A 13,913-nucleotide genomic window follows, 5' to 3' on the forward strand; every position below is an offset into this window, starting at 1 on the left:
TATTGAAAATGAAATAATTTTAGAATAACGGTTTACATTTAGTTTAAATGCAGTTCTGTACCAAATCTATGATAGCATTACAAACAATGATTTTTTTTTCCAATGCAAACCAAACATTTAGGGCCAGTGACCACAGATATCAGAGTTACCACAGATATCAGAGTTCCATACAGTCATCAGCACGTGCACAATTCAAACCAGGGTTGGACTGAGTCTTCCAATTAACAACTGGTAGTTTATTTAATTTATTATTGTCATGTGTATCGAGGTACAATGAAAAGCTTTTTTGTTACCTGCTATACAGTCATCGAAAAGATTATATAGTTACAAGCAAGCCCTCCAGTGTATTCTACCTAGCAATAGCAGATCATAGAATCACTGCAACACAGGATGCCACACAACCCTTTGAGTTTATGCTGGGTGGCACATGGCTAGCCAGTGATCAATTCCAATTAACTGGTGAATACAATCCAATATTTTGTTTGACTGCAGTCTAGTTAAATGAATACTGTTACTGGTCAAGCAAAACATGAGATCTAGTTATGGGAAGAACTAAAGTAAATTGAAGTCATTTGTAAAAGCGGTTCTTTCAGAAATGATACTTCTCTTGCAAGGATAAAATATATATTAATACAGAAATTACTTCTGTTCTTGCATAAGGGACACATAATTAAAATATCTAGTCCGGTTGATACCACAAAAGTTTTGCTAAATAATAGCATAAATATAGAGTGCTTCAATAAATTCTTCCTCAAAGTGTGTCCTTGGCTAGGATGTGTATTAAAAGCTGAAGTTGGCCACTCAGCCCCTTATGCCTGTTCCTATGATATTCCTAATCTATTCCTTAACTTACTGGCCGTGCATTTTGACTGCAGAGCAGCATATATTGCCCACTCCCAAATGCCTTTCGTCATGTGTTGTTGAAATGGTGTTTTCTTAAATCGCTCCCAGTGTAGAGAATTCTCAAAACTGTGCAAAGACATTATCTAAAAGTACTGGAAGGAGACAGACACCCTCCTACAGACTTAAAGGAATAGACAGTTCAAACCATTCCCTTGCATCTGAGATAGGATAGGTGTAGAGGGATATGAGTCAAAGGCAGGCAGGTGGGACTAGAGTAGATGGGGCAGGTTGGTCATTGTGGGCAAGTTGGGCTGAAGAGCCTGTTTCTACACTGTGTGACTCTATGACTATTTCTGGCAGCTGGGCCTGAGATGCATTTACTGACAGTTTGGAGCAGTGTCTCAGACCATCTGATCCAAGGCATTGGAGACTCCAAAAACTGATTAAACTGTTCAATTCTTTGGGTGATTAAATAACATCTGCAGCAGAACTCTGATCAGACCGTGGATGGGGACACAATGCATTACACATCTAGGCATGGACACACTTTTGAATATATAGCAATTGACTGAAATTAGTTTCAATCCGAGGTCAATCTTTTGGTCTACTCTCGCACCTACTTTCTATGTTTCTATGTTTCTATGTTTTCACACCAGGATTAACAAAAAGGATATCGGGCAAGAACCGTATGAACCACGTAATGACCATCCAAAAGAGCGACGCTGTTAAAAATGCCAATGGAATGTAGCTAAATGTCTGCTCACTCACAAACCGTCTATGGAAGAAAACAAATATTAAACCATGAGTTATTGAATGTCAACTTTCTTCATCTTTTTCTGTCCGTTTTTTACTCTGCTCATTAAGATGTCATACCCCTCCCGTTGCAACAAGTGCCTAATCTCAACCGTATGCTTTACTGTATCAGGTTTCTACAGCTATGCAGGATTGCTCATTCAGGACTACGATAAGCTCAGGAAAATGGCCTTATTTTTCTTCCTAGTTTCTGCGAGTCGATCAGAAAATCTGTAGAGTTAACACAGAATAAGGATCAAACTTTGGATTTGTTGTTCCGTGTGGTTCAGCTGAACTGCTATGTTAACAAGGAAGCATACACACAGATTAGTATATTTTTCTGTCCTGGGCCTCCTCCTTGGCCAGAGTGAAGCCCACCGTAAATTGGAGGAGCAGCACTTCATATTTTGCTTGGGTAATTTACACCTCAGCGGTATGAACATGGACTTCTCCAATTTCAGGTAGTCCCTGCTTTCTCCTTCTTTGCCCTCCCCTGCTCTCCCACAGCCCACTGTCTCCGCCCTTCCTTTCTTCTTCCCGCCCAACCCCCCCCCCCCACATCAGTCTGAAAAAGGGTCTTGACCCAAAACGTCGCCAATTTCCTTCGCTCCATAGATGCTGCCTCACCCGCTGAGTTTGTCCAGCATTTTTGTCTGCCACAGATTAGTATAGATAACCAATTTGAAAAGAGCATTCTTTCACTGTATTGCATAATTTAGCCATATTTTTTCATTTATCTCCTTTCAGATTAATATTGGAAAGAAACACAAGGCTACTCAGCCCTTCAACCTGCTCCACCCTTCATTAAGGTCATGGCTCATCTTCTGCCTCGGCTCAACTTTCCTGCACTATTTTGACATCCCTTGATTCTTTTAATATCAAAAAATCTAATCAACCTCGGTTTTGAATCAACTCAAAAGTGCTTCATCAACACTCCAGAGCAGGGAATCCAAAAGAATCATCAGTCACTCTGTAAAGGAATTTCTCCTCAATTCCATTCCAATAAATTCATCCTTTATTCTGATTCCTCTGTCCATGGAAATATCCTCCACCACAAAGCAATATAGCAATGAGTCTCATCTGAATCTTCTACACCAGAGGCCGAGTCTATTTTATCTCTCTTTGGCAAATCCACCAACCTTGGATATGGATAGATACTTTGAGGATCATATGATTAAGAAAATATGCTATAATCTTCATCTATATTGAACTGCTATTTGTTCCATTGTCAATAGCCATAATTGAAATAATAATTTTAAAATCCAGATGGTCTGATTCTGCAATACTTGAAGAAACACTGCCCTCTCCTGGTTACAGAGTGACACAGAACTGGTCAGCAAAGTGTACTGAGCAAAACATATTTCAAGTCCATATTGAAGCAGGGGAGGTAAAGTGGTGCAGCTGCTGCCTCAGCACCAGAGTCCTGGGTCCAATCCTGACCTGGGGTGCTGTTTGTGCGGAGTTTGCTTGTTCTCCCTGTGACCACGTGGGCTTCCTCCAGTTTCCTCCACCATCCCCAAAGGCATGCAGGATGTCCATCACTAAATTGCCCCTTGTGTGCAGAGATTGGGTAAGTGGAATAACGTAGAATTAGCGTGAATGAGTGATCAATGGCCATGTGTGGATTCAATGGGCCTGAAGACATGTTTCCATGCTGTATCTCTAAACTAAAACTAAAACCCATGGTTTCAATATTAACAAATTTACAATTTCATCTGGTTTTGTTGATACCTTATAGGAGTCATTGCACTTCAGAAATAACTCTCTATGATCGATCTTGATTAACATTTTACTATTTCAAACTCCCAGTAATTTCGGGTGTCAGAATTAAGACCTGACAGCAATACACAATAACATTCTTTTCCATTTATGCAAGCAAAATTAGAAGATGCTTATCTGAAAAACTTCCATAAAAATTGACAATCAAGTTTTTTTTTTTTAAGAGCCCCTGAAAGATGAGTTTCCCCATCACAAAAAATCAAGAGGCTCCCGTTTCATTTGTAAACTTAAAATACTAGCTTGATTAAAATTGTTTTGTGGAAGATTATTTAGTTCATTGTTATATTCTGTACTTAATTTAGTAATCAAGTTGCTCAACATTAAAATCATACTTTTAACAAGTCTTACAGATTAATTGAAGTCTACCAATTCAAGTCAATCAGATCATGTGATAGGAGTAGAACTAGGCCATTTGGCCCATCGTCTACTCTGCCATTCAATCATGGCTGACCTACCTCTCCCTCCAAAAAACCCATTCTTCTGCCTTCTCCCCATAATCTGACACCCCTACAAATCAAGAAATATAAATATATCCACTGACTTCGCCTCCAGTCACCTGTGGCAAAGAATTCCACAATATTCTCTTCCCAAGGTGGAATTATCCCGCATATTTTGAAATATCACTGCCAATTATTTGTTTTACAAGCATCACTGTATGTGTGTGTAGCCCAAAACAATTTCACCAAAAATATAACATTTAACTATTTTTTAAGTAGCTTTGTGAAGCCTATTACTTAAGAAATTGTGTCTAGGTATCAAAAGAATGCCAAGTTTAATTTCAATTTTCTTTTGGGAAATATGATCCATTGTGAAATTACTTCTGATAGTTAAGTGCACAAAAGTAATTCATCCATTATGAATCAGTAGGCAAATGCATCAATAAATGTTAGACATTTTATCAGGGGATCCTGGATCCATCTCAGTTCATGCTTTACATAAGATTCCAAAGAAAGATCATTGATTCACAATGTTAACTGCTGTCTATTGTGCTGCAGATATTCATTATTTTACTTCATTCCAGCATCCAGCGATTCACATCAAAGTAGATTTCCCAGCTTCAAAATATATCAGCAATACTTTAAAAACAAATCATATCAAAAGCTTGAAATGGGGCATAACACTCAAAAAGACAACAAACAAATAATTGTTAGGAATGGATATGGTTTAAGTCTTAACCTTTTGGGTATTGCTCGGTGTTTCACAGCTTTTGCCCCACTATACTACCACGAAACATAAAGTTGGGTAACCTTTGTATGATTATGGATGGGTGTATGGTAGGGAAATAAATTTAGGGTGGCACAGTGGTGCAGCGGTAGAGTTGCTGCCTTAGAGGGCCAGAGACTAGGGTTCGATCCTGACTACGAGTGCTGTCGGTCAGAGTTTGTACATTCTCCCTGGGACCGCGTGGGTTTTCCCCGGGTGCTCAAGTTTCTACCCACGCGCCAAGGATCTAGGTTATTTGGATTTGGTAAAGATTGTAAATTATCCCTAGTGTGTAGAATAGTGCTAGTCTACGTGGATCGCTAGTCGGCACAGACTTGGTTGGCTGAGGGGCCTATTTCCACGCTGTATCTCTGAAGTCTAAACAAGGAATGAATGCTGGAGTGAATTACCAGCCACATCGTATTCCAGAAAAGAATGAATAAAAATGAAAGGACCATAAGAGAATTAAGATAATGTGCAAACGCAGACACCTACCTTACTACAAGCTGTATTATGAACCAAGTGGTAACGAACAATATTCCTTTCAGAAGCCAGGAGTCAGATTCCATGTCTGCTATGTAGCCCGTCACCCATATCACTCCCACTGACATCACAAATAACAGGAGAAGCTGCGGTTCAAAAAGACAAATCAGTCAGCATTATTTTTCTTTATATTTCGTTCTTCAGCATTTTAATGCACGACAGGTGTGAAAGGCAAAGAAAGGAAGGGATTCTGATAAGGGGTCAGAGAGAAGTGGTTTTATCAGCAAATGTTCCACTCAGAGGGAGGGCGTTGCATTGGATCAAATTCTGGGGAATTTGAGTAGAGCAAGTGAAACAATGCCTTTTCATTTATTTATTCACAGGGTGTGAGCATCACAGACAAGGCCAACACCTCATAGTCCATTTCTAATTACCCTTCCTCTCAGCATCCTACCAGATCATTTCAGGCGGTGGACATTTGGCCCATCAGGACAATGACAACTTCTCGCAGAGCAATTTAATCAGTCCCAGTCACCCGTTCTTATTCAACTGCAGGCTGGCAATTTATTCCTTCGAGTGCCTGTCAGGTCTTTCTTTATTCTTTTGCAACTTATCCATATGAATGTGGAATTTACAGGAGGAAATCGGAGACTCAGCAGAAAGAGATGCAGTCGTGGGGAGAATGTGCAAACTCTACATCAAGAGCACCCGGCCAGGACTGAACATGGGGCTCTGTCTGGAGTCCACTGCACTACAATATTTCTAGCATTTTTCGTCTTCACTGCAGATTTCTAGCCTGCACAATATTTTAGTGTAGAAACGAACTGCAGATGTTGGTTAACAAACCAAAGGACACAAAGTGTTGGAGCAATAAAACAACTTAGCACTATATAATCAAATACACTATAGAACAATGCATTCCTAGAATCAAAACACATTCACAAGAAAATACTCTTGATTTCCTACCTTGTACTTTTCAAAATTCTTGATAAATTTTGTCATAAAATGACTTCTACTTCTGTGCATATTTGCGTCAATCAAACAGCGGATGATCCAGGGATTTCTGTTTTGCTGGGCCAGCCCCAAAGGAGTTTCTCCCTGGAAACAATTTAGTAAATTTTAGTTTCACCAGTGAGAGGATAGGTTAGAACATTTTAAAGTCTTCGTTAAATATTATTCTTCAAAGTTCAGAAACATTAAGCTCAGAAGTATATCAACATCCAACTGCAACAATTTGAGGATAAATTTAAAGGAAACTAAACTTGCAACATTAGATCTTCTTTATCAGACAGCACAAAACTACATTCATTTTTATTTAAAATTCAATGTAATTTCCTTGCTCTTTTCTTTCTACTCTGTTGGCTTAAAATGAACATTAGGTTAGTTTCACTTCCCAGCTCGTGGCCCAGAGACCTGCTTGATCGCACCATGGCCTGGTTCAGTAACTTGAATGCCCAGGGGGCTCCAGAAAGCAGGTAGACAACGCCCGGTCCATCAGCGGTACGGACCTCTCCACCAAAGGAAGGCATTGTCACAAAAAGGCAGCTAATATCAAAGACCCACACCACCATGGCAATGCTCCCATCTTGTGACTACCAGCGGAAAAATGGTACAGGAGCCCGAGAACAATTTCATCCAGGTTTAAAAAATAGCTTCTTTCCAGCAATCATTAGGCTTCTGAACACTGCATAACATTAACCACAATACCACCTCATCAACTCTGATCTACTTGTTTTGGTTGCACTGTGTACTTCGCTTTTACATTATTATAGTCCGGCTACATGGTATTATTAATGATCACTTTATTATATAAATGATCATTGTCTATTTATGTGTTATAAATGGGCCTGTAAAGCTGCATCGAGCAATGATTTCATTGTTCCATTGCCAGTAGTTTTGACTCTCAGACCTGATGCAGGGCTTTGACCCAAAACGTCCATAGATGTTGCTCGACTCACTGAGCTCCTCGATTATTTGTTGCTTCCGAATAAAGGTTTATCTATTTAAGGTGTTGTCGAGGAAGAATTTCATGTCTCAGGATAATAATTTTTAGAATTCTTTACACCAGCTCTACAGTCATTTAACATATTCAATGTTAAGACAGGTAGACATTTAAACTGCAAAGGAAACAGCAGGTAATTGAAGGGAGCAGTAAAATTGTCCCGAAAACAAGATTGGTTCGATCATGATCTTATTGAATGGTTCAGTAGACTCAAAGGATAAATTGCACTTTTACTCTCCCTTCCCCACCCCTCCCAGGAGGGAATGCAGGGGTTACTAGAAATTAGAGATATCAAGCTTTATTGTGTTTATCAGTGAAATGAGCCAAAATACTATGCACAACTGAATGTACTTCATGAATTATCTATAGATTCACATGCTGTACACTATCCACTTTCATCCATATTTGTACTACTATTGAAGGCAATCGGGAAAGCTTCATTAAAACAAAACTCAGTTGAATGTGTGACCGACTTAAATGCATCTTGACGAAAATCACACAGAAGAGCTAGGTACTCACCATTGCATTTTTAACTTCAACATTTGCACCAACAGTCAGCAGCACATTCACTGCTGCCACATTTCCCGACATTACTGCCCAGTGTAGAGGTGTGTTCTTGTGCAATTTGTCAACAGCATTTATCGAAGCATTTAATTTTATGAGAAACCTGGTAGGCTCGGGCCTGGATGAAAGAGAACATAACAACTGTAGCGCTGGTTAAATGTACCATTATACACACGTGCAAAGACATGCCATAAACATTCTACACTTACCCTATTATTTTGGAAGTTGCAAGCATTAACGGTGTCTGTCCGTTCACGTCAGCAGCATCCACGTCCTTAAACAACAGAAAACATCTCAAAAGTCAAGAGTGTTTATCGTCATATGTACCAAAAGGGAACATTGAATTTCTTACATGCAGCAACACAAACAGGTTTATAAACATAGTACTCAATAGATAATATAAACAGACAGAAAAGTTCAATTAAAAAAACAATAGTGTAAAAAAACCCAAAATCTCCAGTGCATTCAAGGCAATTTGTAGTTCGGAGTTTAGTTGGATTTTACAGCATTCAATAGCTTAATGGTTGTTGGGAATTGTCATGTCTAATTTAAAAAAAACTAATGTTTGATTTTAAGGCAATCAAGAAGTAGTTATTATATGTATTATAATATAAATTATAATAATGCTCTGTCCTGTAAATTTCAATGGAGTCGTGCCATGTCCTGTCCTGTCCTATAAATTTCAAATATGGGTCATCCTCCTTTACAGGAAAGTAGAGGAATACCATGTTAGTCTGAACATTCCATCTAAGGTGAAATTAAATTTGACAATTAACTTCTGGACTCTTCACAAAGTAATTAATGGATGACAATCCAGTACAAAACAAAGCAAGAAATGCAACACCTGTCCCTTCACCTCCCCCCTCGACTCCATTCAAGGACCGAAGCAGTCGTTCCAGGTGCGACAAAGGTTCACCTGTATCTCCTCCAACCTCATCTACTGCATCCGCTGCTCTAGATGTCAGCTGATTTACATCGGGGAGACTAAGCAGAGGTTGGGCGATCGTTTCGCCGAACACCTCCGCTCAGTCCGCAATAACCTACCTGAACTCCCGGTGGCTCAGCACTTCAACTCTCCCTCCCATTCCCAATCCGACCTCTCTGTCCTGGGTCTCCTCCATTGCCAGAGTGAGCAACACCGGAAATTGGAGGAACAGCACCTCATATTCCGCCTGGGTTGCTTGCGTCCCGATGGCATGAACGTTGAATTCTCCCAGTTTTGCTAGCCCTTGCTGTCTCCTCCCCTTCCTTAACCCTCGAGCTGTCTCCTCCCATCCCCCCGCCCTCGGGCTCCTTCTCCTCCCTTTTTCCTTCCTTCTCCCCCCCCCCACCAGTCTGAAGAAGGGTTTCGGCCCGAAACGTCGCCTATTTCCTTCGCTCCATAGATGCTGCTGCACCCGCTGAGTTTCTCCAGCATTTTTATGTACCCAGTACAAAACAAAGTTCAGTCTGTGAACCTTAGCTATGTGTAGGAAGGAACTGCAGATGCTGCTTTAAATCAAAGGTAGACACAAAATGCTGGAGTAACTCAACGGGACAGGCAGCATCTCTGGAGAGAAGGAATGGATGACCTTTCGGGTCGAGACCCTTCTTCAGACTGAGCTATGTTAGCAGTGTTACTGCAATGGAGTTCTGCAGCTTTTGAGGTTTGAGAAATTCCATCGCACAACAATACTTTCAGTCCTCATGTCTCATACTGCTATGACTGAAATATTACAGTGACTGGGTGGGAACAGACATTTCATAACTGCATATGTGCACTAAAGCACATTAACTTGAGGAAGAGCATTTAGATTAATTCAATACCTTTCCTACTGAAATAATGAAAGGCATTGATTTGAAATAAGGACAAACTGAACATACCTGACCTTTGGCTACAAGGTAAGCAATGATTGCCATTTGCTGGAATTGAACTGCAAGATGAAGACATGTGAATCCTTCCCTATCGACTAAGGAGGGGTCTGCTCCATACTTCATCAGTAGCACCATCATAGACAAGTGGCCTTGTCTGAAATAAAACAAAAGGACTTGAATATTGTTTTTAAAAATCCACTTTAACCTATTGATCTTTCAGCTGGCAAACAGTTCAGTATTTTCTGTTTACTGGAAAAAGGTTACATTTTATCTATTATAGATCCTCTGACACATTGTATGTTTTCATCATTGTGGTTTGAATATGAATGCAACTTCGAGCTACAGTTTACGTTGTAGCAGAACCCACATTTCCTTTATTAGAATATCCTGTTTGGGCTTTCACTTCTCTCCCCCACCATCTCAAACTGAAGCACAGTTGCACAATTTTAGATTAGATTTATTTTTGTGGAAACTTAAGTCTGCTTCTTCAGTACTGAATGGGTTAGTGATGTCACAATGGAATTCAGGGTTATAACGTTTATTGGAGAGTACTCTTCACAGCAAAATGATGGATAAATCAGTCCACTGTTCAATAAGTGAGGTTGGAAAAAAATAAAGCAAGAAATGGCGGCCCGGTGGCGTAGCGGGACAGTTGCTGCTGACAGCACTGGTGATCCGGGTTCGATCCCAACTACGGGAGCTGTCTGTGTGGAGTGTGCACGTTCTCCCCGTGACCTTTCTCATAGATCTTCGGTTTCCCTCCACACTCCACTCCAACGACGTACAGGTTTATAAGTTAATTGGCTTGGTGTAAGTGTAAATTGTCCCGAGAGTGTAGGATAGTGTTAATGTGCGGGGATCGCTGGTTGGTGCGGATTCTGTGGCGAAGGGCCCGTTTCCATGCTGTATCTCTGAACTAAACTGGTACAAAAACACAATATGGTACTCCAGAATCAATTCTCAGGGTTATGTGCAACCAAGACCAGAGTATAGAACACAGGACAAAACCATGAGGGGTAGATAGAGAAGGGGAATGCACACAGTATTTTTTCTGAGGTAAGATGAATTAAAAACTAGAGGGTGTTGTTTGAGGGGCAGGTATGTAAAAAGGGACCGGAGGTGCAATTTATTTCCCCTCACAGGTTGTGCATATATGGAATGAACTGCCAGATTAAGAGGTTGAGCTGTGAAGCAACAACAACAACATTTAATAGACATTTGGATAGGTACATGGATAGGAAAGGTTAAGAAGTCAAATGTGAGCAAATGGAACTAGTTTATTTGAGCATCTTAGTTAATATGGACGAGTTGGCCCAAAAGGCATGTTTCCTGCTGTATTACTTTACAACTTTGTATTTGTCATTTTGAAACAAGAAACGTAATCCACTCATTTATTTTTTGTAACACGGAGATATGTAAACAAACCAAGATTAAGAATAATTTCATTAACAAAAGGAACTCAATTTCCAATTCCTATGATTACATTGCCCAACACGATGTGACTCTCCATTGATTGATATTGATATAATTTAATTGCCACACAACCAAGGTCGGTGCTATTTGGGTTGCCAGCAGCGGTACAATAATAAAGAACACAACCACAATAACATTTTTACACAAACATCTACCACAGCATTCATCACTGTGGTGGAAGGCACAGAGCTTGGCCAGTCCTCCTCCATTTCCCCCGTGGTCGGGACCACCACCCTCCACAGCCGTTGCTGCGGGCGTCCAGATGGTAAGGGACAAAGTCAAAGTCAAGGTGAGTCCAGGATCGGCTCTTCCCAACCAGAGACCGCGGCTTCAGGCTGGTGAAGGCCGCAGGCCGGCGGTCAAAGTTTTAAAGTACCTGCCGTGCCGCAGCCGGAAGCACCGCAGTCTGCAGGGCCGGCGGTCGAAGCTACCCTCCTGGGGTGATGTTAAGTCCATGCCGCACCCGCGGTAGAAGATGGCTGCGGGCCGGCAGTGAAAGCTTCTTCTTCCCCCCGTGTCCTCCACGAGGGATCCCGGGCTGTAGACGCCGCACCAGCTGGAGTTCTGCAGACTGCGGCTTCAGACTGCCGGCTGCCGCGGGCCAGCGTGACGGAGCGCTCCCCTCCAGCGAGGTCTCACCCGCTCCGCGCCGAGAGTCCACGCTGCGCCCGCCACTGAGGCTCCGGGCGCGTCTCCGGGAAAGTCCGCGCCGATCCTTGCTGTTAGGCCACGGGGGAGGCGACCTGGAAAAATCGCCTCTCCACGGTTTCCCCCTTACCCCCCCACACATAACACACAAATAAACATTAAAAACAGACTTTTAAACATACTAAAAAAATTAAAAAAGTTGAAAAAAAACGGACACGCTGCCGACAGGCTGCTGCCAGTGCAGCGCCCCCTTTCCGAGCAGTCTTGCAAATTTTTCTTCACCGTTTATCTGCCCAATTCCCTCTCAACACGAACATTTATGCTCTATGCTCAAAGTTGGAAGATAGATGAATTCTAAAATGAATTCAATCAAAATGGTGAGATGAGAGATCAGAAGGTGACAGAAAGATATCTTTCCCACATATATTTGGTAATTACATCTTCTTTACAATTCGTTTTTAAAGCTTACGTTCAAATATTAAATATTTCTGGAACTCTACCTGGTCGCCCAGTGAAGAGCTGTTGAATTTAAATCTCCACCAAGCTGATCCACAATTGCACCTTTCGAAATATAGTAGCTGTAGATGGAGATGGGTAAATTTAATACAATATATGAACAATGGCAATGTTAATTTTTTTTGGTGTATAATTTAAGAGTACAAAAATAATAAAAGATCTTACCTGACAAGCTCTGTTCGGTTATTGATAGCTGCCCAGTGAAGCAACGTCACATTTTCTTTGTCAGGCTGTCGGACATCATAACCAGCTTCGATCAGCTCCTTACATCTGTCTATTATTCCATATCTGCAAAGTGTAAAATGCAATCTTAGAAAAAAGTGGAGATAAAGCTGGACCACGAGTCTCCAAATTCAAAACTAAAATCCCGAGCAGCCCGTGGTGTTTCAGAATAGAAGTAAGCATTACCAAGAATTACCAGCCATACAATCTAATGGGCCTGATCCACTTAAGCGACTCTTTAGGCGAATGCCAGGGACTAGTTTTAATCAAATTCACCTATGACTCCTGGCGACAACCCACGACAGCACCTACATCAACCTCCAACACGCTGAAAATTTTGCGGCAGTCGCCTGTAGTTGCCCAAAAAAATTGCCTAAGACAGGCCCATAAAGCTATCACATTTCAAATGTCCTTTGTACCCTTCTCTTGATCTGTAGCTGGTATAACAAAAATAAATAAAATTATAACACCACATGCCAACAGAATTCAATGAAAATGAACCCCTCATTGATATAAAAATTATGCTTTTATTGGATTTTTATTTTCATACCAACATCAGGCTTGATGCGATTGCACAAATTACATTTTGCAATTTCTCAGATCATGTATACCCTTATCGTAACCTTCCCTCACGTTATCCAATTTCAAACTCGATTCAACAAAGTTCTTCCATTTGCTATATTTGCCATTTTATGCTTGCATATGGCTAGACGTGCAAAAGCATTCACGGGTTTGAGTTTTTTCCTCAAGAGGGAAAGTAATTACAAGAGATAGACACAAAATGTTGAAGTAACTCAGCGGGTCAAGCAGCATCTCAGGGGGAAAATGGAAAGGTGATGTTTTATCACCATTTTTTCTGGAGATGCTGCCTGACCCGCTGAGTTACTCCAGCATTTTGTGTCTATCTTTGGTATAAACCAGCATCTGCCATTCCTTGTTATTACAAGAACTTTGCAGCCAAGATAACCTCAAGAGTTGACATTTACATACCAGTTTATAGCAAATACCCACTAGAACTTACTGTGTGGCTCTTACAATGTCCCAATTACTATAATCTTCCATGAAGGCAAGATCGCTGTGATGTTTATCTGGACTTGCGGCCTGACTCGAACTGTTATATTGCTCCTGGTGCTTTTGAGCTCCATGATATCCATGAGAACAATTGTGCTGACACTGTAAAAAAACAATAGTTTCATTACACTAAATAAGACAATGAAGTAATAAGTAATTTTTTTATCTTAGAGCTGCGTGAAAACAACTGATACTGCTGGCCGCAATATTGCAGTCGTAGGGAATCAAAGTATTATTTGCATTATAAAATGGAAGAGAAAGGCTGTGTAAATTACACTGGCTGAAAGTTATATAAGAATTGTCAAACTGTTTCTCCTCCTATTTCATATTCCCAGAATACTCAACATAAACGTCTTCCTTAATAAAAAGAGTAAACCCTGGAAATACTAACCAGGTTTCTGCAGTGGAGAGAGAAACAGAGTAAACACTTTAGGTCAATGAGATTTCATCAGATCTCACTTGC

At 40.8% G+C, this 13,913-nt stretch overlaps 1 protein-coding gene across 1 annotated transcript in view; it reads right to left on the reverse strand.

The window, feature by feature from the left end:
- zdhhc13 (zinc finger DHHC-type palmitoyltransferase 13) overlaps positions 1-13,913 on the reverse strand; it is a 34,995-nt gene that overhangs the window by 13,211 nt on the left and 7,871 nt on the right. The window contains exons 2-10 of the mRNA XM_033038694.1: positions 13,401-13,552; positions 12,323-12,445; positions 12,142-12,219; positions 9,530-9,674; positions 7,876-7,940; positions 7,622-7,784; positions 6,067-6,198; positions 5,113-5,246; positions 1,518-1,618 (exon numbers count right to left, since the gene is read on the reverse strand). Of these exons, the coding sequence (XP_032894585.1) occupies positions 1,518-1,618; positions 5,113-5,246; positions 6,067-6,198; positions 7,622-7,784; positions 7,876-7,940; positions 9,530-9,674; positions 12,142-12,219; positions 12,323-12,445; positions 13,401-13,552 (1,093 nt within the window). The remainder of the gene's footprint in view (positions 1-1,517; positions 1,619-5,112; positions 5,247-6,066; positions 6,199-7,621; positions 7,785-7,875; positions 7,941-9,529; positions 9,675-12,141; positions 12,220-12,322; positions 12,446-13,400; positions 13,553-13,913) is intronic.

This window comes from Amblyraja radiata, chromosome 20 (assembly GCF_010909765.2).
Source record: "Amblyraja radiata isolate CabotCenter1 chromosome 20, sAmbRad1.1.pri, whole genome shotgun sequence".
Taxonomy (NCBI): Eukaryota; Metazoa; Chordata; class Chondrichthyes; order Rajiformes; family Rajidae; genus Amblyraja; species Amblyraja radiata.